General features: G+C 45.9%; 1 protein-coding gene across 2 annotated transcripts in view; it reads right to left on the bottom strand.

Annotated features, from left to right (window-relative positions):
• Positions 1 to 24,340, bottom strand: part of UBASH3B (ubiquitin associated and SH3 domain containing B) — a 138,064-nt gene that overhangs the window by 13,889 nt on the left and 99,835 nt on the right. The window contains exons 2-8 of one of the 2 annotated variants that reach the window (XM_077112635.1): positions 16,142 to 16,195; positions 15,245 to 15,431; positions 13,782 to 13,980; positions 11,867 to 12,036; positions 7,274 to 7,482; positions 2,117 to 2,249; positions 720 to 840 (exon numbers count right to left, since the gene is read on the bottom strand). In XM_077112635.1, the coding sequence (XP_076968750.1) occupies positions 720 to 840; positions 2,117 to 2,249; positions 7,274 to 7,482; positions 11,867 to 12,036; positions 13,782 to 13,980; positions 15,245 to 15,431; positions 16,142 to 16,195 (1,073 nt within the window). Of the gene's footprint in view, positions 1 to 719; positions 841 to 2,116; positions 2,250 to 7,273; positions 7,483 to 11,866; positions 12,037 to 13,781; positions 13,981 to 15,244; positions 15,432 to 16,137; positions 16,196 to 24,340 lie in introns of both variants that reach the window. The other variant, XM_077112636.1, reaches the window with a different exon arrangement.

Below are 24,340 nucleotides of genomic sequence, written 5' to 3' on the forward strand. Positions count from 1 at the left end.
GGAGGAAAAAAAGTTGGACAAAAGCTACGTGAGTTTCTTATTTTCTTAGGACTCCTAAGAAAACTTTTTGGCCAAAGAGACCAAATTGGGCTCTCTGGAGCTGATGGAAAATATCAAGGATAACACTTTTCTTGGGGTACAGTGACTTGGAATGCACTCTTCCATTCTGCTGACAAAGTGACAAAAGATAGTTTGAAGTGGAGGCAACAACCAGATATGCTAAAGCAGGTGGAATTCTCTGATATGCAAGCCTCCTGTCTTAAACATGCCACTCAAAGGAAAATGGAACCAAAACGAGTGGGGGTGCGCTAATGAAGGGAACTCTGACCATGGAATCAGGACACCTCTCTGCCTCTCCCTCTGACTTGGCCATTTGACCGTGGGCAAGACATCTGCCTTCTTTGGTTCCTGGTATCCCAGTTGTTAAAATAGGAACGAGAGGGCCATGGTGGCTCAGTGGCAGAGTTCTTGCCTGCCATGCCAGAGACCCAGGTTTAATTTCTGCCTGCCCATGTTAAAAAAAAAATGGAAACAAGAAAGCTTGCTTACCCTTTCCCTAAAACTCAAACAGCCAGGAACGACTTATGTTATAATACATTATAAGCATTTTCTATAGAATACTTAACCATTCATGACTCTATCTAGATATATGTAGATTGACTGTTTCCCTAGGGGTGACTTCTCTATGCTAATGCTGAGCAGGCCAACCAACTACTCACCTTTGGCATCAAAGCACTGGGATAGCCAGTACTTCCCAAACACAACATCCATCCTCTCACCATGCCGACATACGAAGAGGCATCGCTTTTGGGGGCCAGGCTGGCTGTTGACTCTCAGAGGCTGCAGAGATAGAGAACGCCTATTAGTGGGGAAGCACATGGCAAAGTAGACATACCCTAGGGCCAGGCACAAGGAGCCAGGGGAGTTGAGTTCTAGCACAAGTGCTGCCGGGGTATGAGTTGGATAAGCCCTTTAACTGCCTGGGATTTAGGTTGGCCAGTCTGAAAAATGGGGACTCACTCTACAGTCCTCACAAGTTATTCTGAATCTCACATGAGATGATGAACTGCAGGTTATAAAAATGTTATCGTCACTGCTGCCAAAGCAAGTAGGAGGATCATTTGGCCAAGAGGTGGAACACGGAGTCCAGGTGATTCACTACTCAGAAGTAACATGAGACATTTGTCTAGGTGTAGATTTCTAGTGGGACAGCTTCTTCCCCAGAAGGGATGTTTCATCAACTTATTCAGGGAGCAAGGACTTTGGTTGACCAGCGTCCTTATGGTATCTTCCAGCAATGAGGTCCTGCATTGCCTATGCTAATCACAGTGGGGTACAGATATCTGATCTCATACACATTTTGATGTTCCCAGAATTGGCTCAGGGAGGGCTGTTCCTATTCAACACATTTGGCATGTCTCAGATAGCCCTGGTTTCCATAACTTCTCAGTGGATCCTTACCATTCTTTCTATATTCCTCCTTTCTGATAGTGCCAACTCTCTCCAGTTTCCTTAGTGCTACCAGGAGCATGTTGGCCAGTGCTTTACACTTGCTTCCAGTTGCTCTGACAAGGTTAGCTGGTGTATGGGCAGCAAGCATCTCTTCTCCAATTGTTCCCTTATTCAAACCCTGGGTCCAGCCCAAGTGGTCTACCCACTCGATCTTCAACAGATCTGAATTTTTAACTTGACTTTGTCTGCACTGTTTACCAACTACTTCTCCCACTCCTCCCGTGCCCAGCCTTCTTCAGAAAAGCTAACATCTATGGAGCACTCATGATGAGCTGTGCAAAAAGCCTTGTTCTTCTTATTATAACCTTTACCACAATCTATGAAATAGATATATCTATGGGTGTTATTCCGGTTTTATAAATGAAATGTCCTCCTTTCCCTGTGGAACTGCCCTCCTCACAAATGGTGGTGGTCATTGCCAGAATCACTTATTTGATCTGACCCTTTCTAGCCTTGACTTTTGAATCTCTTTTATATTTTCGTACCCTGATTTTCTGAGAGTTCGGGAACCTTTGGGACCAGGAAGAGCAATGCCTGATACTTCAAGAGGAGCTCAGGGAATTCTGATTTGAGTTGCAGGTGTGACCCTAACATTCAGCCTTACCTGCATGGGCTGACAGATGATAGTAAGGGGAGTCGTGTCCCCCAGGCCCTGGTCCTCATACTGCCGCCTCTCCAAGTTGCCATCACCAAAGGTGAGAGAGTTGGAAGTTGATGTATTCAAGATCGAGTAGGAACTGCAGAAGAAGATAAGGAAGATGGTAACTGCTTTGGCTGGAGTCACCAGCACTTCATCCTTTGGCTCACCAGGAGTGTGGGAACTAGCACGAAGTGCCAGCAGAATGGTTGGGAAAGCTGGGCAGTGGGGGCTTCATATTCTTTGGGAGGAACATCTTGTTTTGTTCTAAAGCCTTGCACTTAATAAATTAGCAATGGATGGATTTCTGTACTTACAGATGAGTTTGTCCCTCTGGGCAGGGATGGGGCCCCATGGGTTTGTTGCTTGTTATAATGCCACAGGCATGGTTGGAACCAAAGGCAAATTAAAGGATAATGAGGTATCAATTATGTACCATTGTTTCCAGTTATTTTTTTCTGGTTGAAAAGAAGTAAACAATTCCTATTGCCTTTAATCTTTTCCATGGTAATTTTCATCTGAATTTAAGGATGAGAGGCAAGATTTTTACTGTCTGCACCATCGTGCCTGGGCCTCCCTTAAGGCTATGATTATCCTCTAAGCTTCCCTCTTCAGGCTCAGCACTCTATCCCCACCTCAGTAACACCTCCAACAAGACGCCGGGTACTGGATCCCTGCAGCGGATCCCATTCTCGCCAGAAGTGCAGAGCTGGGAGCCAAGAACTCTCGTTTGAGTGTAACACTACAACTACAGAAGCCCAAAAGAGGTCTTGCTGAAAGGCAAGTTGGCAAATCATGCCAAGTTTAAATCATTTTAAAGAATGAGGCCTCCAAACAGCTTTAGCTAATAAATATGGCTATTTAAATATGGTTGTTAGACAAAGCCAAAGAAAATTTCCTTCTGCATTTCTGGGCCGTGCCAAAGGGGAATGTTTAGATTTCCTACTTTCTTCACTAGTAGGAGTAACCATACATCCAAGTTTGCCCAGTTTAGTCCTGGTTTGGGTCTGTCGACCCAGCAATCTGTCCAGCGCAGCACCTGTGCAGGATTATTTATTAATTAGTCAAGTATTATTATGAGAATTGTATTTTTGAAAAGAACTAATTATATGTTCAACCATTTAGTAAAGCCAAATGGCCTGATCATAAAAATCACTGGCTTTATTATAAGATCATACAAAAACAATATGATTTAAATAATTTTAGCACCTCTTTCACTTTCAACAGTCTCCAGTTTTTGACCCTAAATAATAGACCCACCTTATTTATAAGCAAAAATCTCAGAAGTTTCATGCCCCAAAAAAGTGACTTTCAGTCTTTTTGCACATCACAATGACCAGGGAGCTTTAAAAACTACACCAGCCCAGGCCCTGCACTGCCCGGATCATGATGTAGTAGGCATGGTGTGGGACTCAGGAATCTAGAGTTTGACAAAGTTGCATCAGTGTTTGATGTGGAGCCAAGTAAGACCTATATGACAAAAAGTGGAAGCACTGTAGCTCAAGGAAATCTTGTACCCCATCCACACAGGCCAGCTGCATCCTTGACTTTAAACTGAGACCTTCCCTAACATCACACAGCTAAAGAAAATTCAGTTTTACTATCTGCTTCATCAAAGCTCCAGGGTGTCTGGATGTAGGGAATGGCTGACATCCTGCTTGTACATGTCTCTTAATTCCTTTATTTTATTACAGTTGCGAAGACACAGCTAGAATCCCTTCTCTCCCTCCTTCAGCTCATTTGGCAAAGAGAATGCCAACCTCCTTTCCTTCTTAGCTGTCACCAATCAAAGGACCTGACTCACTCTGAGACAGTTTGGGACTGTCAGTTCCAATAAGACAATAGTCAGATGCTTTTTATTGAGAATAGTGCAAGGAAGGAGCTGGGCCTGACTTCTCAGACACTGGGGCAAGGTAGCACCTCCCTGGGACACATCAGACCATTGGGTTAGCTCACAATGAATGGGCCAGCCCACCTCGCTCCAGGGGACACACTGGGGCTTCACCAATTGACAAATACCTAAGGATACGTAAAACCAGGTAAGACATTCCGATAAGAATGGTGAGAAAATATTTCCTCAAGATTGACTTATAGAACTGAGAAGCCCAGGGTAGGAAGGAGTATTAGGAGTCATGGACTCCAAGCCCTAGTGTCCCTTGAATTGCCTTCTGCAGCTCCCCATCCAGTCAGCCAAGTCCTGCTTGAATATCCCCCAGTGGTTCTACCTCCCGGAGTCTGTCTTTGGACAGGAGTGAGAGAAGGTCAGGGTTTGCTGAGTAAGCTGAACTCTGCCTTCCTGAGACATTTCCACCTCTGGAGTTAAACAGGAAAGCCCAGTTCTTCCTCCATAGGAGCACATTAGTGGAAGAAGCATTCAATTTGAAGATCATGCATGAGGAGCCTGGAAAATGTGAGCTACAATAAAAAGAATAAACACAATGCAAAGGATTATTTTATATTTAGTGCTGTTATATACATAGCCCTGACTGTCGGAGATTGAATCACATCTCCCACAAAGACATGTTCAAGTCTTAACCCCCTTCCTATTGGTGTGAACTCATTTCTAAGTGGGATCTTCGAAGATCCTATTAAGATGAGGCCAAACTGAATTGGGGTGGGCTTTAACCTGGTATGACAAGAGTCCTTAGAAGCAGAGGAAATTTGGATACAGAAACCATAGTCAAGGAGGAGACAGAAAGAGACAGATCACCATGAGTCAGAGGCAGAGATCAACTGCCAGCAAGGACCTACTGATATCTTGATTTGGGGCTTCTAGCCTCCAAACCATGAGTGAGTGTTCCTGTTGCTGGAGCCACCCAGAGTGCTGTATGCATTATAGCAGCCCTGGCAAACTAAGACACAGGCCCATGTAAAGCTAATCACCTCATCTGTCTTCACAAGGCCCTATCAGGTATGGATGGTTATCACCTGCATTTTCTAGATGAGCAAACTGAGGCTCAGAAAGGTTATGTAACTTGGCCAAGGTCACACAGTTAGTAAGGGGATGAGGTAGGATTTGAATACAAGACTGTTGGACATCAAAGCCCAAATTCCTAATCTCTATTTCCTAATGCCTCCAGAAATGTTGTATTGATATTAGTACATCTCCATCCTCACCACAGTCACCTGTGGGAGTGGAGAGTTTCATTTCAGACATGGTTCCTAGGGAAATAACATCATGAGTCATCTCTAAAACAACAAGAAGGTGACACATAGACCACCCCCGGCTGGTGATCTACAAACTGAAGTCACTAAAGTTCACTTGTGCTTCCACCTGAGTTAGAATTTAGGCAAGCATGGCTTTAGATGGGGTGATCGTAAAAGGCTCAGTAAGGCTCTATGCTCTTCTCCCACATCTAGCCCTAAGTGGTAGTTAGATTCATTAGTCAACTTGGCCACGTGAAGGCACTTAGTTCTGTTGCTGTGGACATGAGCCAATGATACATGAACCTCATCTGTTGCTCATTACATCTGCAGTCAGCAAAGAGGCGTGACTGGTATAGTGAATGATGTTTGATTTAATTGGCTGGTGCTTAAAAGAGAGACTCAATGTAGCACAGCCCAAGCAGCTCAGCATACCTCATCTCAGCACTCACAGCTCAACCCAGGCCTTTGGAGATGCAGAAAGCAATCACCCCAGGGAAAGTTGTTGGAACCCAGAGGCCTGGAGAAAAGGCCAGCAGAGATTGTCCTGTGCCTTCCCATGTAAGCAAAAAACCTCAGTTGAAAGTCAGCTGCCTTTACTCTGAAGAACTAATGAAATAAATCCCCTTTTATTGAAAGCTAATCAGTCTCTGGTGTGTTGCATTCTGGCAGCTAGCAAACTAGAATACCCTACTTTCAAGAAATAGATCTGAAAGCTGTGCTTCCTCAGACAAATAATCTTTTAGTTCTCAGTTTATTAATGAATATTTTGCTTTTCCTGTTTCTATTGGGATAAAATGGTGACTTTGGAAACCATTTTGAAACATTTCTGAAAAAAACAAATGGTTGGGGAACATGAGACTGTGTTGACTTTCCAATTTGTGCATAAAATGTTGGCTGTTCATGAGTTGGGGGGTGGAATGGAAAGTAGCGGAAGGAATTGTGGGTAGGGGCTTATTAAGGATGAAAATATTCTTTACCATCTTTGAATTTGCAGTTTGTCTGCTTTTTGCTGACGGGGAGGAGGCCTTGCTTTTTTTTTTTTTCTCCCTCCAGGCAAAAGACTTATTGAAATCACCCCTTTCTGCTTCTCTTTTGTGGCTGTAATTACAATGCTAGCCACCAAGCAGCTGGTGCTCAGGGCTTCCGGCTCTCAGCCACGTTGGCACATGGCAAGAACAAGAGGGAGGAAAAACAAACCAGCATGTTCACCCTGGCTGGATGCCCGTGCGCGCCAGGAAAGTTCTGGCTTTGAGCTTCTTGGATTGAGAAAGAGAAGGTGTCTTTTGTTCTTATTGTATCCGTTGGGGCAGAGCAGGCCAGATGACACAGGCTACCGCACATGGGACCAGTATGGGCTGGTGGCAAGACAGCAGTGAGGAGTGGGTGGAAAGTTATCAACCTAAAGAAGGCAGGGGCAGTGTGCTTATTTAGGTTCTGGCAACTGTCCATTGCCGTAGACACTGCCTGTCTCCTAGGCATTCATGTGACAAGTCTAGAGACTGGCTCAGGGTCACCTAGCAAGCAAGGCTACAGTTAGGCCTTCTGACCCTTGAAAACCCTTTCACTACCAATCTGGTTGGCATAGTGGGTATTTACTTAGCTGTTCTAGGGAGCCAGACCACCCTGAGCAATGACCAAAGACAAGGTGGACAGAAGCCCTGAAACAATGAAGAATTAGACCTGGGATGATGCCACACTTCAGCCAAAAGAGATGGTTTAGTATACAATCAGGAACTCAGGCAAGCAGTTACACCAAATGGTGCAGGCAGAGAGAAGCAGCGCAATCCATCTCTCACTTTGTCAGCCCATTTCCTGGCTCTAGTCTGGAGCCACTACAGCCTTCTTCCCCACTGGCTCCATTTCTTGGCACTGCTGTCTCATGTGTCCAGGATCAAGTCCATTGCCCTGCACCTCCTGCACATCTGCCATAGCCATGTTGTGCAAAAACAGCAGGCTGAGGTCTTTGAGTCTGCTTACCCATGAAATATCCAGGTGCTGCATTCGTCAGCCTTGGTAATGTAATTCTCAGGCAGGAGTCCAGAACAGCCGGTGGTTAAGGACGTGCCGTAGATCCAGCCCTCGCTCGTGCTGGTCTGCTCCATGGGAGACATGAAGATGAAGTCTCCAGGGACCAGCTCCAGCTCGTCATCATTCTGTGGGGTGTAGGGGTAGATCACCTGTAAGGTCTGAGAAAGGAAGAGAGGGATGACTGAGACCCAGGAAGATCCAGTCCATTCTTCCACGTGCTCTGAGGGTGGCACCACATGTTCTGCATTAACGATGCAGATGTTGACATTTACAGGAGCCCATGGGGTTTGCAAGCTCTGACTTGGATTCAGATCAGAAAGCATTTATTCTCTCTTTGGGGCACTGTGGGTGTGTGCCTGGTGCTACTGGATGGTTCCAGACTTTCCTTCAGGCATTTCATCACTTCCCATCAGGATTCAGATACAGTTTTTAGAAATTCATCTGAAAGCTCATAGCCTGCCCCTCCCCTCCCAGGAAATGGCTGTACAAATGGATTTGGATCTGGCTTCCCTTGCTCCATCGCTGGGGTAGGCACCATAATGGAAACTTGAAAGCCGGCTGATGGAAAGTCCGCCTTCCATCTGGGGATTACAGATGGGCTAGATGGAGAGACTTTCCTAGAGAAAAGGGTTGGGATTGAAGGATTCCCTCTTCTGTATTACTCAGCTGCTTAAACAAGACTTGGTCCCTGACTTCAAGGAGCTGTCTTTAAACCCACAGCTTTAACAAACACCTGAAGACAAATGCATTTCCTAGACATCAGAGTGTTCATGGGTATGGGGCCAGCTTTCATCAGAGAACAGCTGGAGACCACATTTCCCTTCTTTGGACAGAAAAAGCCCCCAGGGCCAACCCCACAGGCCTTGCTGCTTGGCTATTTACTCATTCCCTTCCATACCTACTTTTCTTGGTATACATAAGCATGGTGGATATAGGTGGGAAGGTATTTTAGCAATTATTTTACCCATTAAAAAAATTAACAACAGTAGTCACCAGTGGTAAGGAAAATATTTCCTCTCCTATTTCACCAGAAACTCTAAAACGAAGCACTGATTTCCGAAGTTCCCACAGTCAAATTCTGTTTCCCACCTTCGGATTTTTAACTTTACTTGGCCTTAGTCTTCTCATTGGTATAATATTACCTGGATTATAAATGCTCAATGGGATGATCTAAGAGAACTCCTTAGGAAAGAGCCTCGTACAAGGAAGGGGCTTAGTTATTTCTACTGAAGTATGCTGCCTGATCTCCAAGGTCATATCCTTCCTTCTAGCTGACCTTGATCCATGCACCCTGAGCCAGGAAGGCCTCTGAGTGAATCAGTTTGCTGATGTCAAGATGATATATCAGAACATGATATAAGGAAAGAATTTCCTTCGATATCTCTAATTGGAGGAACCAGTGAAAATGTTACTTTTTTCTCAGACGATGGAAATCAAAGTTCCCAGGACTTGTTTGCACCATAGATTTCTGATTTCCCTATGGTTTAGGACAAACTCCTTACTTCTTCTTTCTACATCTTCCAGTTCTGTATCTTCTTGCTAGCCAACTGCCTCCCGACGAATTTCCCTGCTCCTCTGCCACATGTACACTCACACCACTTTCCCCAACTTAACCAGGAAGGCTTTCTGTTGGGTTGCTAAAACACCTTAAAGAAAACAATATTCACAAGAAATCTCTTAAATTTCAAAATTGAGTATGTGATGATATGCCAAAAGGAATGTTCTTTTTCCTGGAACAGGGTGGAGAGAGATATTGAGCCATGAGGAAACACGTCTAGGCTTGTGTTCCTTAGATACTCAAGCATAGCACTGTTTGGATAATAATGCCCTGGGCCCAAAGAGCCTTTCCTTTGAGAAGCTATAAGCTACTTCAGAGCAGAACTCATTCCTCCTATCACCTAGAAAGGTGGCTATCCCTATTCTGTCTATACGATGTCTCCAGAGAAATCAGAGCACAGCAAAGGTTGAAGACAATATGACCTGGGTCTAGAGTAGTTGGACAATAAGTAGCTTTGACTTACTGAATGAACAATAAGAGAATTAAGGTATTGCAACAAATCTAAAATTATAACTGGTAAAAATGCTCCCACCATGCTTTTCCACTCACCAAAAACACACGTAAAAGTCAGCTTGGGTTTGAGCGATATTGGGACATGTGCTTAGTTTTATACTATACTATGCATATTCTTCTGTTTTATGTTTAGCATCTATTGTAAGAATTCTTAAGTCTATCTAAGTATGTTTTTCCTCCCTTACAACACAAGGTATAAACTCAAGGTTTGTTGACTGACATCTTGTGAAGGATGGTTGCAGCCGTAAACCTTTGCAGAAACTGACCCTCATTGCTTTTCAAGTCTTGTTTACTTTTAATAACAATAGCAGGCTCAGCATTTTTTTTTTGTTGCACTAATTTTGTGCCGGGTGTTGTGTTAGGACCTTTCCATGCATCATCTTATTTAGTCTTCATCACAGTCCAACAAAATAGTATACGTATTTCATAGGTGAGAAAACAAAGGATTGGAGATTTGTATAAGGAATAAAAGTGGTGACAGAGCCAGGATTTGAAGGCAGGTGTGTGCCACTCCAGAATTCATGCTTCTTGCATGCCTCTGCTCCACCTGGCTTTGTGTTGCTTGGCATAGAAAACGAGCCTGGCCCTATGTGATCCCTAATGTAGAAGAGCCTCGAGGAAACCCATTTGCAAGTCCAAATCAACTCAGTGGTCCACACAGCAGAGGAACGAGACCTAGGAGGTTTTCTAAGCATCAACCCGCTGTGCCAAGTGTCCTTGGCCAAACCACTTCTCTTCCCTGGATCACTGTTACGTCCTTGGGAAAATCAATCAAACCTGCCTCCTGGGGATGGAGTAAGGAAGAAGAAAGGCAAGAAGAGGTTTACAGGTGCAGGGGGGCTGGGGGACTCAGGTAAGGCCAAGCGACTTCGGAGGGAGAGGTCTGTTCTAAAAGGGCCATGGAGAGCCTTATCGGAAGGAATAGCAATAAACGAGCTTTTACAAATAAGAGATAAAAGAGGCCAAGTTATTTTTAGAACATAATTCACGTGGGTATTCGCTGCCTCTCTCCCTACGTGCCAATTGAGCAGAATGTGGGTCAGGCAGAAAAGCAATTACCCTTTGTGTGGACTGGAGGGCAGTGTTGATTAGAGAATATTCCTTGTAAAATTCCATGCCACCTTTCTTCCCTTAGAAAGGTGACTTCTCAGAGCCCATCGGTATGCAACCCTTGGCATTTTATTTTTCTTTCCTTTTTTGCCCTCAGGGAGAGCAAACAGCTTTCCAATCAACCACACCTCCCTGTAATCTTCAGAGCTCATCCTAAGCCATGCCAGGGGGTGTCAGAATTCTTAACTAGGATCAGGCCCAGCCGGTGTGCTGTGTCTCGGCAGAAACTTGCATGAAGTGATCTGAAAGGAGGACACAACCTTCCCATCCACGGAGTCAGGCCAGGTTGCACATCTCTGCGGCCCACAGGCCCTTTGACTCACGGGTCAGCTCTTTCCAACACTTCCAAAATAAAGAGGAGGTTGCCTGGCCTGGACCTGTCATTCTACCATCCTGAATTCCTAACTTTTTCATGCTAACAAAAGCCCAAAAGAGATTTTAAAAGACTATAAAAACTAAAACAAAAAACAAAAAACAAAAACAACAGTTCTTAGGCTATTTAAATATTGAGACAAATGGAAGAATTATTTAATATAGTTTCCTTAGAAGACAACCTTTTCATTTAGCCATGCGGTCTCTTTTCAGATGGGGTGCCTGCCTTCGTTGATCCAAATACCTGGGCTTGGGCTTCAGCTCTGGCCCTGACTTGCCATTTAGCTTTGGACCAGCTACTTAGTCTCTTTGCATCTCAGCTTCAGCTACTTTCAGGAAAGAAGAGACAACGGCACTCTTCAGAGACGGGACAGGCTAGTATGGAAAGCAATGCCAATTTCCCTGAAAGAAGGATGCTCTTTCCTACTGCACTGGGATTCCATTATTCCACGCACACCTCCCACTCTCACAAGGCTTCTGTTTTCTTTTGACTTTGGTCTGTCTTCTCTCCCCATCTGGACTCAAGAGCTCCTTGAGGACAGAACGACAGTTAAAAGTTCTGAGTATGTTCCATTGAACCTCACATTCAACAGATACTCTACAAATATCTGCCCACTAAGCCTTTGGAGGTCTTTTGTATTTATGGAAGATCAAGATGATGTATTCTGTCTATTACTATGAAGCATTTATATAATATTTTAAATGGTTTCATTAAATATGCTTTTCCATCTATCCTCCCATTTCATTTCTGTATCACTCCAGTTAGGAAGGCAGGGCAGACAGAAACACGGGGACATTACATAGATGAGCCAGCTGGGAGCCAGAGAGGAGGGAGGTGAGTCCATGGCCTTCCAGGGAGTCAGACAGAGACTGGACAAAGCCTGGATGCTACTGGGCTTTCCTTTGGTGCCATCTGTCTGAAGCCAGTGCACCTGGCTCTGACTGGAAGAGTCACCCTGGTAGAGTTGGAGGTCACAGTGAGACCCTACCTCATGGTTAGCAAATCGGATGTCCCGAGAGAATATGGTAGCCACCCAGTCACATCCTAGTTTGACATCGATATTCTGGGCTAATTTCTCTAGGGTGGGGAGGTGGCTAGCTTGGAAGTGGTAAGCCAGGGTCACATGCAGCTGCTTCTTATGAGGTTCCACATGGACTTCTGGAAAAAAGAGAGAAAAAAGTTGATCATTAAAAATGTGGTAATATAGCAATGTTGGGGATTTAAGATGAACATAGAAGGGTGTGCTGAGACATTCTGTTTCCCAAAGCCACAGAGCAGGGAGGCCCTCAGTTAGACATAAGCTGACTTCACTGCAGCAGATTATATACAGGGTAGCAGGTCCTGAGGCCGCCCATGATTTGACAGATGTGGAGTCACATGTTTGAGCTCTTCTTAGATGAGGAAACAAACAATATATGCTGAAACACAGCACAAATTTTGTAACTGACTGACATTCAAGGCTGATTGCTTTTGGAATTCAAGCCTCTTCACTTCTGGTCTGACAGAAAAATGAAGGAAAGAGGTGTGTAGTATTTTCAAAGTTTAAAGCAGGGTTTCTCAACAGCAGCCTTACTGACTTTTTATGTCAGATGATGCTTTGTTGGGGGCGTCTGCTCTGTGCATTACTGTCGGGAGTCTGACAGTATCCCTGGCCTCCATTTACTAAATGCCATTAGAACTGCCCAAGTCACGACAACCAAAAATGTCTCGAGATATTGCCAAATGTCCCCTGGGTCGAGGGTGCATGTGGAAAATCTTCCCTGGTGGAGAAAACCACTGGTTTCAAGTGCACAGATTGTTATTCTAAGATGCCCTAAACAAAACAAGCAAATCTACCTACATGAAGGAATGGCTTTTATTTCTCTTTCATCCTCTTTTAGGTAGGAAAGAATCTATTGCGGTGCAACCTGGAGCACTGAAGAAGATGCAACTAGAGGGAATTTAGGGAATTAGAGAAATGCAAGGGCTTGCCCAAGTCACAAAGAGAACTAGCTAGCGGCCGAGATAGAACTACAAGTTGAGTTTTCGGATTTGACTACTTTTTCTGTGATACTGCGCTGCGTTTCTTTGGCAAGGGTGTTTGTCTCTCACTCATGCTCTCTAGTGCTCGTTTTTGTCTCTCACTCATGCTCTCCAGCGCTTGGCGCGTTACGGGTATATTTGGAGTCATTGAAGGAATGTACATGAATGACTTTCCCTAAAACACCTGGAAAGGAAGATGGCACCCAATCTACTTGCTGCAAGAACTGGGTCTGCCCTAAACTCAAGAACAACAAAGCATGAGTTCTCAGGCAAACACATGTTACACAGGTCATAAGGAGCTACTTCAGTGAAGGTTTTCCGGAGCTGGGCCAGCTGCACTGGGCAAGGTTGCCCAGTTCTCCAAATCACCACCAGAGGGCCATGTAGGGGCAGAGAAAGGAAGCCGGACAAGTTCTTAGAGAGTGACAGCAGATTCTTGGAGAGGAACTGGCTTGGCTCTGCCTCTTTCTGCAAGGAAAGCAAAGGCCTTGACGGCCTCTCCTTCAGCATGTGCTTGAACAACCCGTCTGGGTTCTGGCTGGGACCGAGTTGACACATTTGTGAAGGATTTGGGTTTTGCAGCTACATTAGTTTGGGTTTTGGGGGAGTTTAATGTTCTGATGTCATTGGGCATCTCCATCTTGGATGATAAGGAGTAAGGATTGGATGGTCTCCTGAGAAAACTAGCAGGACAGTAGTTTAATACCTTTGAAGGGAGCAGAGAGGACCGGCTGCTGCAGACACTGGCTGTTTTTGTCATGCTCTGCACATCCCTGCAGGAGCTTATCTCCTCCTCCACAATAATGTCCCACCCTTTTCCCTCCCAGTTCTTTGACTGCTGACTAGTTCCCAGAGCTGGCCTGGCATCTGTGACTGCTCACCGGTTTTGGATGCAGCCTCTGCAGCAAAGTCAGCAGCAAACTTCTTGAGGACCTCGGCACTCTCCTCCTTCACAAAAAGACCGATGAAGTTGGAGGAGGTGTAGAGCTCCAGGGGCAGTGGGGCTGAGAACTTACATTTCCAGCGACTGACGGTGGCTTGCAAGGCATCCCCCAGGGCATCGACCTTGCTGTCCTCACACTGGTGGAGGGAAAAACAAGCAGCTTCATTCAGAGAGACAGGGAGAGAGCCGTCTGCTGTTCCTGGGCACTCGGGCTCTTCTCCCCAGACACGTGATGCAATGACTTAACCGTCACATCTCTCCACGAATAGGTAGAGAAACTGTAGACTCCCAATTATTTGCAACTGGGTTATTTAAATGGTAAATTAAGCTGGGGAATGAGTGACCTCTTCCCTCCCTCCCTGCTCTGATGTGGTCCCTCTCTGAACCAACCAGAATCCACCGCGTTTGGTCTGGCAGAAAGTAAGAAAAGCAGGTGACAGGAGAGAGTGACAGCATTCCAAGAGAAATCTGCGTGTGTGTTCTACTATTTTGCATCACCTATGCCGCTTTTATTTCTCTTGGATGATCAAGAAGTTGACTCTACTTCTGCCCCCGTGATCGTTGGGAAGAATGAGGCTCAAAGAGCTTGTGACATCATTCTCCTCCCCTCACCAGAGTAATGAAAGAAAGAATGAGTGTCTTTAAAAGTCTGAATGTTTTTGAGAAAGATCCTGGGATGACTAAGAGGAAATGATGATGAATTTAATTTTCATAGTGAATGGTACAAGAGAAGGGGTTAGGAACATATTTTCACCTTAAAAAAAGAGATGATCTTGAAAAAACAAACCAAAATATTTTAGAAAATGATCATCTTATGCTACCATTCTACCTTGCCTTGACTATACCTGTATCAACTAGCTAGGATTTTAGACAAGGTAACTATGGCGGGTATGAGGTATCTTTGCCCTCTCTGGAAAGCTAGAGGGACATAAAAGCCTGTGGACAGTGGCCACAAGGCTAACATAGATTTCCCCTGCCCACAGACCACATTCGTTGTTCCCACTTTTGTAGTTTGTTCTCTTTCCTCGTTAGAAGCGTGGAAAGGGTATTCAATGGACAAGGGTGAAGTTAGATCAGTGATTCCATTCTGGCTGCCAGACTAGTATGTCACTCCCATTGGGTCAGCCTTGTCCCTGGGGACCTTAGAAGCATGTGCTCATCAGGAATGCTACCCCAAACCTGGGCTCATGTGCTTCTTGGGTCTCAGCTGATATGGAGAAAGAGGATCTGGGGTGAGAACCCAGCTGCGGACCGCATGGTTCCCCGGAAGTTCTGTCCAGCTCTAAGAATCCATTTCTGTCACTTTTCTGCAAAGCTCCTGACTTGCGCTCCAGGTCCCATGGGGCTGGCTGGGGCGTGGGGAGCCAGACTCCCCAGGGGAGTTGGGGGACTGCAGCTTACCATGAAGAACTGGCAGAGGGTGATGTGGGGAAAGATGTTGTGAGCTTTGTTTTTCCCGCAGATCTGCTTCGACTGCTGCCAGAAGTCAGAAAGCTTCTGTGCTAAGGGGCCAGTGGGGCGGAGGTAGAGGACATATTCCCGAGGCAGGGGATCATCCAGGAAGGGGTCCCCGACATGGGAGAATAGCCTGCAAGAGAGAAGGGAGCCAAGAAAGCCTCACTTGAGAAGAATGGAAGGGAAGGGAGAATGAAAGAGTCAGATCCACCCTCCACATGGACCACCACCCTGTCAAAGAACAGGGTTTCCATTTGGGCTTTAAATCTCTACCCCTGGGAGCTCCTACTTCACAACTAACTCTCAGAGGCCTCAGTTTCCCCTCCTCTGCTCATGATGTGGCATCCTTACCCCACAACCCCTTAAAAAAATCCGCCTCTCCAGGAAGCTTCCTCAGATAAACTCCACAAGCTTTCCCAATGCATCAGTAAAATTCTAGCCTGTCCTGTCCCTTCAGTTCAATCTATGATTAAGCCCATGTGCCTCCAAAGATAAGGGAAGCTTCAGGAAAGTCACCTTCCAGGGGCTGCTCTCACAAGTGATGCCCTGGAAATTGACTTGCCCAGCATCCACACACCTAAAGTGTATTTTTTATGTGGCTGGAGGGGGCAGACACTATTAGAAGGGCTCTATCATGGAAATACTTAGGATCCCTTTAAACAGCTGCAAGGAGAGGGACAGCCAGGGGCCAGGATAGGGGGAGGTAACTGACTGGATAAATGGGCTTGTCACACCCCTTTTGGCTCATCTCCCCCCTGCTGGAAGGGTCCATTAGAAAAAGACTGCACATATACTCAGAGTTAATTACATGCTATTTTCTCAATTTATTTATTTCATACCAACCAGTCACATGCTGCCTGAACACTTCTTCCGCCTGTGGATGCCAAAGCTTTTTGTCTGGAAGGAGAAATCAAATTTCTATTGTTAGTATTTTTAGCCTCCTATCAGCTTTTCTCATTGCAGTGGCAAGAACTGAGCATGTGTGTGTGTGGGGGGGCACATCAAAGCCTGCGTTCCACTCGCTCCTCAGTGGACTGGGGGTGAGAAAGCTTCAGCAGGATTTTTCCCCAAGGGTCATATCAAGGCATATGGAAGTTAAGATTTGCAATTAATTTACATGTAATTAGCACTGGATTTGCATGCATCCCCACAACCCCAGTAGTCTATTTTCAGCAGTTTCCACAGTAGACTTTCATTTTTGCTTCCCTAAAGGTTGTCATAGCTTGGTGGCTCCTCCTTCCTTTTCACCTACTCACTCTTACTGACCCAGACTCCCTACAGAAGGTCCCCATGTTTGTATCTCCTCACCAGCCTAGGTTAGAAAGTGGTGCTAATCGTATTAAGATTTGGGGCTAAATGCCCACAAGGACCACTGGGTTTGGTTCAGTGCCTTTTTTCTTCACCTGCTCCTCTCCCTCCCCCATTTCCCTCCCTACACCCCTTACCCCAGCCAGCCCTAGGCTGAATCCATGATCTCCAGCGACTTTATGGATGCCTTTGGGGACAAGTGGCGTTGGTAAACGGTATGGATAGAGCAGGACAGCTCTCATTCCCACTTCTGTAGAAACAACCCAAAGCCCCACTAACGGTGGTGGGTGAGTAACTGCAAAGCTGTCACAGCAGCAAAACCATTGTGCACATAAATACAGAGCTCTATGGAAATCTCAGACAGGTCTCTAAGCGCCCCTATTCCTAGGTTCACATCATACTGCTATTCACCCACCCATCCATCCATTCAACATGCTTACTGGGCTAGACTCTGGGAATGCAGGAATGAATGAGATGTACCCAGTCTCTGCCCTGATGGAATTTTCAGTCTAGTAGGCATGAACAAATTACTGCTACAAATCATTGTTTAATTATATTTATGGTAAGAGCATTGAAGAGAAAGCATAGGGAATCCTAAGGACATTGGACAGGGAGAACTGACCCGGCCTGAGGGGCCAAAGAAGGCTTCATTGAAGGAGTAACATTTAAAATGAGACCCAACACTGTTGTCTGGGTTGGAGAGGGGGGTAGGGGGTGGTATGTGTGGTGACTTGTGGCAGAAGGCACATAATCCAACTACTTTATAGTAAGGTGTAAAGAGTAAATGAGCTGAACATATAAGGGGCCTTGGGCAGAGCTTGACCCATCACAGGTAATCGATAAACCATCAGCCCTTTCCTCTACCTGGTGCTTATTCGGGTTCCTGGGGAGGGAGGTGAGATGGGAGGGAATCCTAGTTATGTGTTCACTCTTTCCAAGCATCATTTTCCCACCTGGCCTCTGATCCCACTTCCTTCTTCCTTTCCCTACCCCTCTGTGGACCAATGAGATTGACTGAGAATCCCACCATGTCAGACTGGAAGGGACCCCGGAGATCACCTGGGAGCCCAACTTCTTCATTTACACAAGGGAAAACTCAGGTGGTAGGAAGTGAAGGAACTTGCACAAAGCACCCAGCTGCGGTGATGGCTGAGTGATGGCCAGACCCCAGGTCTGCCTTGGAGGGTCAGGCTCTGACCCTCTTCTCCCCGGCTGTAAAGTACCTCAAATCCCTTTCTCTGCTCCCATGAAAACGTGAGCACAAATACCAAATGATGAGGCTATGGGAACTTGTACAGCTAAGTAGAAAGCATTATAAAAGACTAGCCTGCTTAGGGTAAGATGAAGTTATGGGGAAGCCAAACAGACTCCCCTGATAAACCTGGCACAGAAGCTGCTGCAGAAGTATAACAAAAGGCTAGAAACCCAGACCTACGTGCATCCATTCCCACACCTTGCCGCCCGGCTGCCAGTCCTGTCTGGTTTCATTTACAGTTTACAAGACAATCAGAGGCCACACATCTTGATTTTTTTCAGAGCTGGAAGTCATGTACCCACAAAAGAGCACAAATCAGAATCTTTTTAGAGGTTAGACTCTGCGGGATTAAATTCACCAAGGAAGACCCATTGTTTGAAAAACAATTGGGAAAAGGAAGACTCATTTGCGGTACAGAAATGTGCTATTTATATAAAGGATCCAATTCCTTTTTTCTACCCCCTTCCCCCAGTGAAATATAAGTCCTACTGAAATTTAATTTATGTCTCCCGAGGCAATAGAGCTATCCTTTGGAAAGGAAAAATCTAATTAAGTATGGTCTCTGTAACTTAAAAGACAAGCTTTAGAGAGGGTTCAAGGAAAAAAAGAGCTGAGAAAGATAATTAAAGGTTTGAGTGATAGGGGCTATGATGAAAGATTAAGGGAATCCAAATTCTTCTTTGTGAAGAAGACAAGTCCGAGAGGTCCACAGTTGATGGAAGGTTATCGTTCCGAGCCATCTTCTCTAACGAACTAAAATAAAATAAGCTTCAGCTACTGCATGATGAGTTCAAGTTTGCTACCAGCAAGAGCTTCCTGGGACTAATGAACTTTAAAGGTTCTTTTTTTTTTTTTTTTTTTTAACTTTCTAGAAGGTAGACATGGTTTCTTCTTCTTTTGTTTCAAACATGACTGAATTTTTATTTTAAAGTCTCCCTACGTATATATATATTTATATTTATACATACACACACACACACACACAGGCAGATATGTGATATGTATCTCATAGGGAATTTTGTTGTTTTTTGGGGGGTGGTGGCGTGGGGTGCAGGGGCTGGGAGTAGAGGTGTGGGGCTCTCCAGGCAGGAGGTGACAGGAGAGTACCGTCACCTCCTCCCAGGGGTCAAGGGTCGCAGGTGAAGTCCTGCCTCCCCTTCCCCCACTGCCAGGCCAACGATGATTCAGGTTGAGTTTGTTCCCAGAACTCTGCCCACAGAACACAGCGCACAGGGGAAGCCGCGAACAAGTCTCCCCCTCTCCATGCTGCCGACGCAAGACTGTTGCCACCGAGTGCCACCTCCTGGGTCCAGGCGACGGGGCCAGTGGGAGGGTGTGGGGGGGACCCGAAACACCAGACTGAGCTTGAACATCTGCTACCCACGGGGTGACTCAGAAGTTGGCAGGGGGTTTTCTCACAGGCTGCTTGGGACCTTGAGCAGATAGAGGAGGAGAAGCCCTTTAAGTGTAAAGGCAAGTAGCCCAGCCATTGCATTATAGTAATTATTTAAATCGGATCTTGCTTCGAGTCAATGGGACACGTGACCTGCTGGTGGCCTGTCATCTGTGAACATAAATAGGACTTCTCATTCAGATCCTAGCTTTCCCCATTATGTCTAGGATTTATTCTTAGCATAATCTGGAAAAAAAAGATAATAATGGGGTAAACTCTTATGTCTGCTAATGAAGGGGGAAGATCAGTACAAATAATGTCAAACAATAGCTCATCAAAAAATCATGCAAGCAGCTGTGAGGAAATTAGCCAAATGGAGAGGAACCCACACCCACCGGTGGCCTGGCTTTGCTGCAGGCTGGGACTCCTCTCACTGCCTGTCCTGGACTCCACTGATGAGGGGCCTCGAACCAGGGCCTCGACTCTCCCCGATCCCCAGAGCCACAGAAGAGCCCTCACACCTGTGAGGGAACTTTGGCAAGGGAAATCCCTTTCCCCTTAGTTCAGCTGAGATAAAGCAGCGTTCCTGTAGCTCGACCATAGTTCCTTGTCATTTTCTGTTTGTAAGCGAGCCCTATCTTTTAAGCTCCTATTTCCTATCCAAAGAATGCCTTCCGCTCCCAACTCACAGTAATACTGAGGTTGCCAAATAATTGGGACATCCCTCGCGAGGTGACAGGTCAGCCCAGGCTCCCCAGTTCCTGAGGGTGATTTATCTCTCGTGTGCCTTCAGAAGAGAGTTCTTTGTGTATTCTGTTGCCACTTGACAAAACTCAGATAGATGACACGTGAGTAAAAAGCAATAGGCCATGTAGACACTGGTGGAAGTAGAAATACAGTCCCTCGGTTCAATCAAATAGAGACCTACGTTCTTGAGTTCCCCAGTCACATGCAGGTGTATGAGCTTGGCTCTGGACCGTGGCAGACACACACTCAAGGCCTCAGGCACGCCACCTGCTCCTTGCATTGGCTCTCTGTGACCAACGACTTGATTTTGCAGGAAAAAAGAGAAGGCACTGAGTGAAGTACGTAATCTTCCAAGCGGATGAAATCCCCTACACATCAGAATTTTGGAAACATTAAATGCTACCTGTAGGATATTTTAAAATGTCATCAACCTCCTGGTTTCCAGTTGTTTAATTTTCCACCGTTAACACCTTGAATTCAATTGAAAAAGAAAAAGACCTAATTACTCAAAGTCTCATTCTCTTCCCTCAAAATTGGTTTAACATTGTGTATGTACTATGCTGGGGGATGGGCAAACAGGTAGACCCAAATTCGATTTTCACCTGGTTGGTTAGCTCAGGCCCTCAAAGAGGTGCCACTGAAAGGCAAATAAGTTATTAAAGGGTTTTGTTTCTTTTAAGAGGATGCATTTGGCAAAAAACTGATGTCGATTGGCAATGTGGCTTTACATGATCAGATATCCGATGTGCTTGTGCTCTAGGAAGACTTGCCTGCTTAGTAGTGAACTGAACTTGTTCAAGGGATGATCTGGGGCAGCTCAGTGCCTGCCTGAGGTGACAGCCACCGTGAGAACAGAGGGCAAGCAGGTGTCTCTCCATCTAGTTGTTTCTGGAGTAAGAGAAAAATAATAAGAAACCATAACGATGGATGGGCGTCTTTGAACCAGGCACGTAACTGACATTAAGCCCACATGTACAATCTATAAAGCTGGCATTGTTAGGGGCTTCCCTGGCTCTGGGCAGCTGTACCACGTACAGCTGCTGTAACCACCTCTCTGGTGGTCCCGTTCCAGGGGATGTGTCTGTGAAAGAAATATATTGAGTGGTCATCAATCCTGGCTGGGTCAAAGGCTTAAGTTTTTCCTTTTAAATACACAGTTTGGTACCAAATCAGCAGGATTCAATGCCCACATTTCAATATTTGGGTTTTGATACCATTGAGGTCAGCCTCACAGATACGGCCCTTCTGCTTCTTCTCCATAGACCGGCCCTTTCAACTGGAGATTCCCTGGTTGGTGGGAGTGTGGGGGGTGAGAAGGATGTCATGTCTGTGTCTGGTCACCAAATGGAGCCATAAAGTGTGTCCACGCTTCTGTTTCCTGTGTTTTCTCTGTGAAGGAATGGAGCAGGGGGACGGCAGGCAGCTTGGAATTTGTGGTGGTAAGAATTTCACCCTGGAAGGATGCATGAAAATTACCCACTCTAACAAACTACAAGGAAAGGCTTCCAGCCTAGCGGTACTATTCCAGGCCATCCCATTACAGATGAGGAAACTGAGGGTCAAGGTAATGCAAGTCAATCATCATCTATTGAGCACCTAAGGTGCACATATATGAGTACACAGAGGGCCATCACTAGGGCCACATCTTGTTCCGTCTCCATCCAAGATGCTCAGCAAGCTTGGACTCATTTCTGCTTGCCCACCAGGCTTTCCAAGGTTGGTGCCCACAGAGGCTACAGCACATGCACGCTCAGCATTTTACCTCCCAGGAACACACCTTAGTGTGCTGGATATCAAAGCTCAGCTATTCAGGCAGTGTCTATTTGGGCAAAGGGAGAAGAAGGTCTATTTTCTATTACAGCCTATAAACACTAGTCTGGCAGGTAGAGATTTGGAAAATTCTTGGGCCTTTTGTGCTGTGTGATTTGGGGAAAGCCACTTTGCTTCTCTGTTGGCAAGTTTTTCCTTCCCCATAGCTAACCCCATAGCATTTCCCGGACATACAAAGTCAGAGCAGAAGGACCTCAGGGCTTTGAATGAGACATCTACTAAGTAATAAAGCTTTGGGGTGGGGGTGGGGGGGTGAGGATAATCTCTTAACCTGTTTTAAAATAATTATCATAGGAGAATACTAGAAGCCTGGGCTCTAGGATACCAACAATTAAATCTGACCTTGGACTGTTAACAGGACTACACAGGCTCATGCTGGGGTGACCCGACTTGATTAAGATTCAGCGCAAAGGTAGATTAAAATAAACCCATGCAAATACATATCTGACTCAATTAAAGATGTCTAGATTATATCCTATTTCACATTAAGTATGCCTCTGCTCCTAACTGAAGCTACTTCTAGAGTCACAACAGAATCAGATAGGCAGTCTTTGAAGCTCAGGGCAGGGCCAGTGTCTCCCCACAGGGCACCAGCCCCTGGAGGGCTAACACAGCAGTCTTCATACTCAGAAAGGAAGTAGTGTCCAGAGGAGTGACAGGTAATGGCATACGGGTGAGGTGGCTGCATATGGAGTTGCATGAAGTGAGGGCAAAGCCATGGAAGCCACAGGCACAGCCCGGGAGCATCCTGAGTACAAGACGGAGAGCTGCAAGATACGTGAGCCCCCAGTTGTGAGGGCTTCTGAATGATTTGTACTTGGAGATGGTGTCTAAGCTTGAGAAATATAATGACTCGAAGGACAGGGAGTGAGTGAGCCATAACAGGTACTGGCTGCCAAGGTGGTTAATCAAGGTTCAAACTGCTCCAAATCTGCTGAACATCTCTCTCTGCTGGGAGTGGTGGTGGGCTGACTCCATGAAAAAGTTCTCATTCCTCTTCTGAAGGACAGCCGAGTCCTGGAGACTGGAGGCATGGGCAGGCAGCCCGGCCAGCTTTCTCCTCACCCGCCTTCCCCTAAATGACCTGGATGAGCTGGGACGCCAAGACAGAGCAACAGCCCACAGCCACTCGTCGTGTGTGGAAGCATGCGAGTCCAGTGCCCCAGCTGACGGCCACCAGCTCCCTCTTCTCCAGAAACCCAGGGAGAAGTGGTGACAAACCTCTTGTTTGGGGGGGACTGGGGAGAATCTGCTTCCAGACCCCTTGTGCTTTCCAAGTGGGAATGGGACTTCTTGGCAGCAGTGGAAAATGGAGGTATTGAGAATTTCTGGGTCTGTTCATCTTAGGGCCTGCGCCCCTTGCATATATCTCAGCTAGATCAGCAGAAAAATCCTTCAAAAAATGTTAGCAAAAACAAACCTATTCTTTAATGGAGAGTGTGGACATGTAAAATAATTTTATGACTGGAAAAAAAAACCAAAACTGTCCTAAAAGGGAGAAGTTCCTTCCATCTCATTTTCATTTCTATGCATCAGAATTGGCATGTTTCTCAGGCTTTCCCCATATACCCTTCTCTTTTGGATTCCACGGTTCTCCATCGGTGAAGGTTTGTTCTGGTCCACCCCTAACTGTAATCAGCATTGCTCCTCTTTCTCTCCTGTTGGTTAGGTCTTCCAAGGAAGGACTGCCCGCCATGCACAGAGCCCCCCCATCCAGAACAGGTGTGTATGAGGATGGCGTAGATGGACCAGAGACACAGCAGTCATGACTTAAGCACTCCAGGGCCAGGGCGGGAGGGGTTTATGGAAGTGGCCAGCTCACTTTCTCGAATTCACGTTCTGCAGCCCCTTCATCCATCATTATCCGTGAGTCTAGATTAACTCTCTGATATAGTCACCACTTCAGCTAGGAGTGTCTAGTTAAATCTGTATAGACTGGGTCCCATCTTTAATTGACAGAGGCCAAACAAGTGCATGGAAAGCATTTGAGGAGCAGCAAGGAGCCACTCAAGCCAAGGAAAGTCAGACGTGGAGTTTTTTTTTTTTTTTTTTTCAGCCAAGCCCTCCTGGCTAAAATAAAACTGGGGATTGGTTAAATACCAAAACACCATAGCCACACTGGGTCCCAACTGGAACTAGAACCCAGACACTGGTTTTCAGGTACCTTGTCTCTGAAGGAAGTTATTTCCCAATTTGGTGCTTTAGTTTTTCATCTTCAAAGAGTAGATGATGCTTGGGCCCGTAGGGAGCATGAGCAGGAAAGATGTGACATCTGTCAAGTGTCCTAAGAGCCAGAGAAGCAACCAGCAGGCTGGAAAGTACCTTGAGACCATCCTGTCCATTCCTTCATGTGGCTGGACAGGGTTGTACTTACAGCATTCTGGACCTTTGAAGGAATTAATCCCAATTTTACAGGCCTAAAGAGAAGGGAATTCAACAAAGTCCTTTGGTTCCTAAGGGCCCCTGAGCTCAGAACGTTCCTCCATGTGTCCAAACTCCTTCCATCTGT

The sequence above is a fragment of the Tamandua tetradactyla genome, chromosome 8, assembly GCF_023851605.1.
Source record: "Tamandua tetradactyla isolate mTamTet1 chromosome 8, mTamTet1.pri, whole genome shotgun sequence".
NCBI classification, from domain to species: Eukaryota; Metazoa; Chordata; class Mammalia; order Pilosa; family Myrmecophagidae; genus Tamandua; species Tamandua tetradactyla.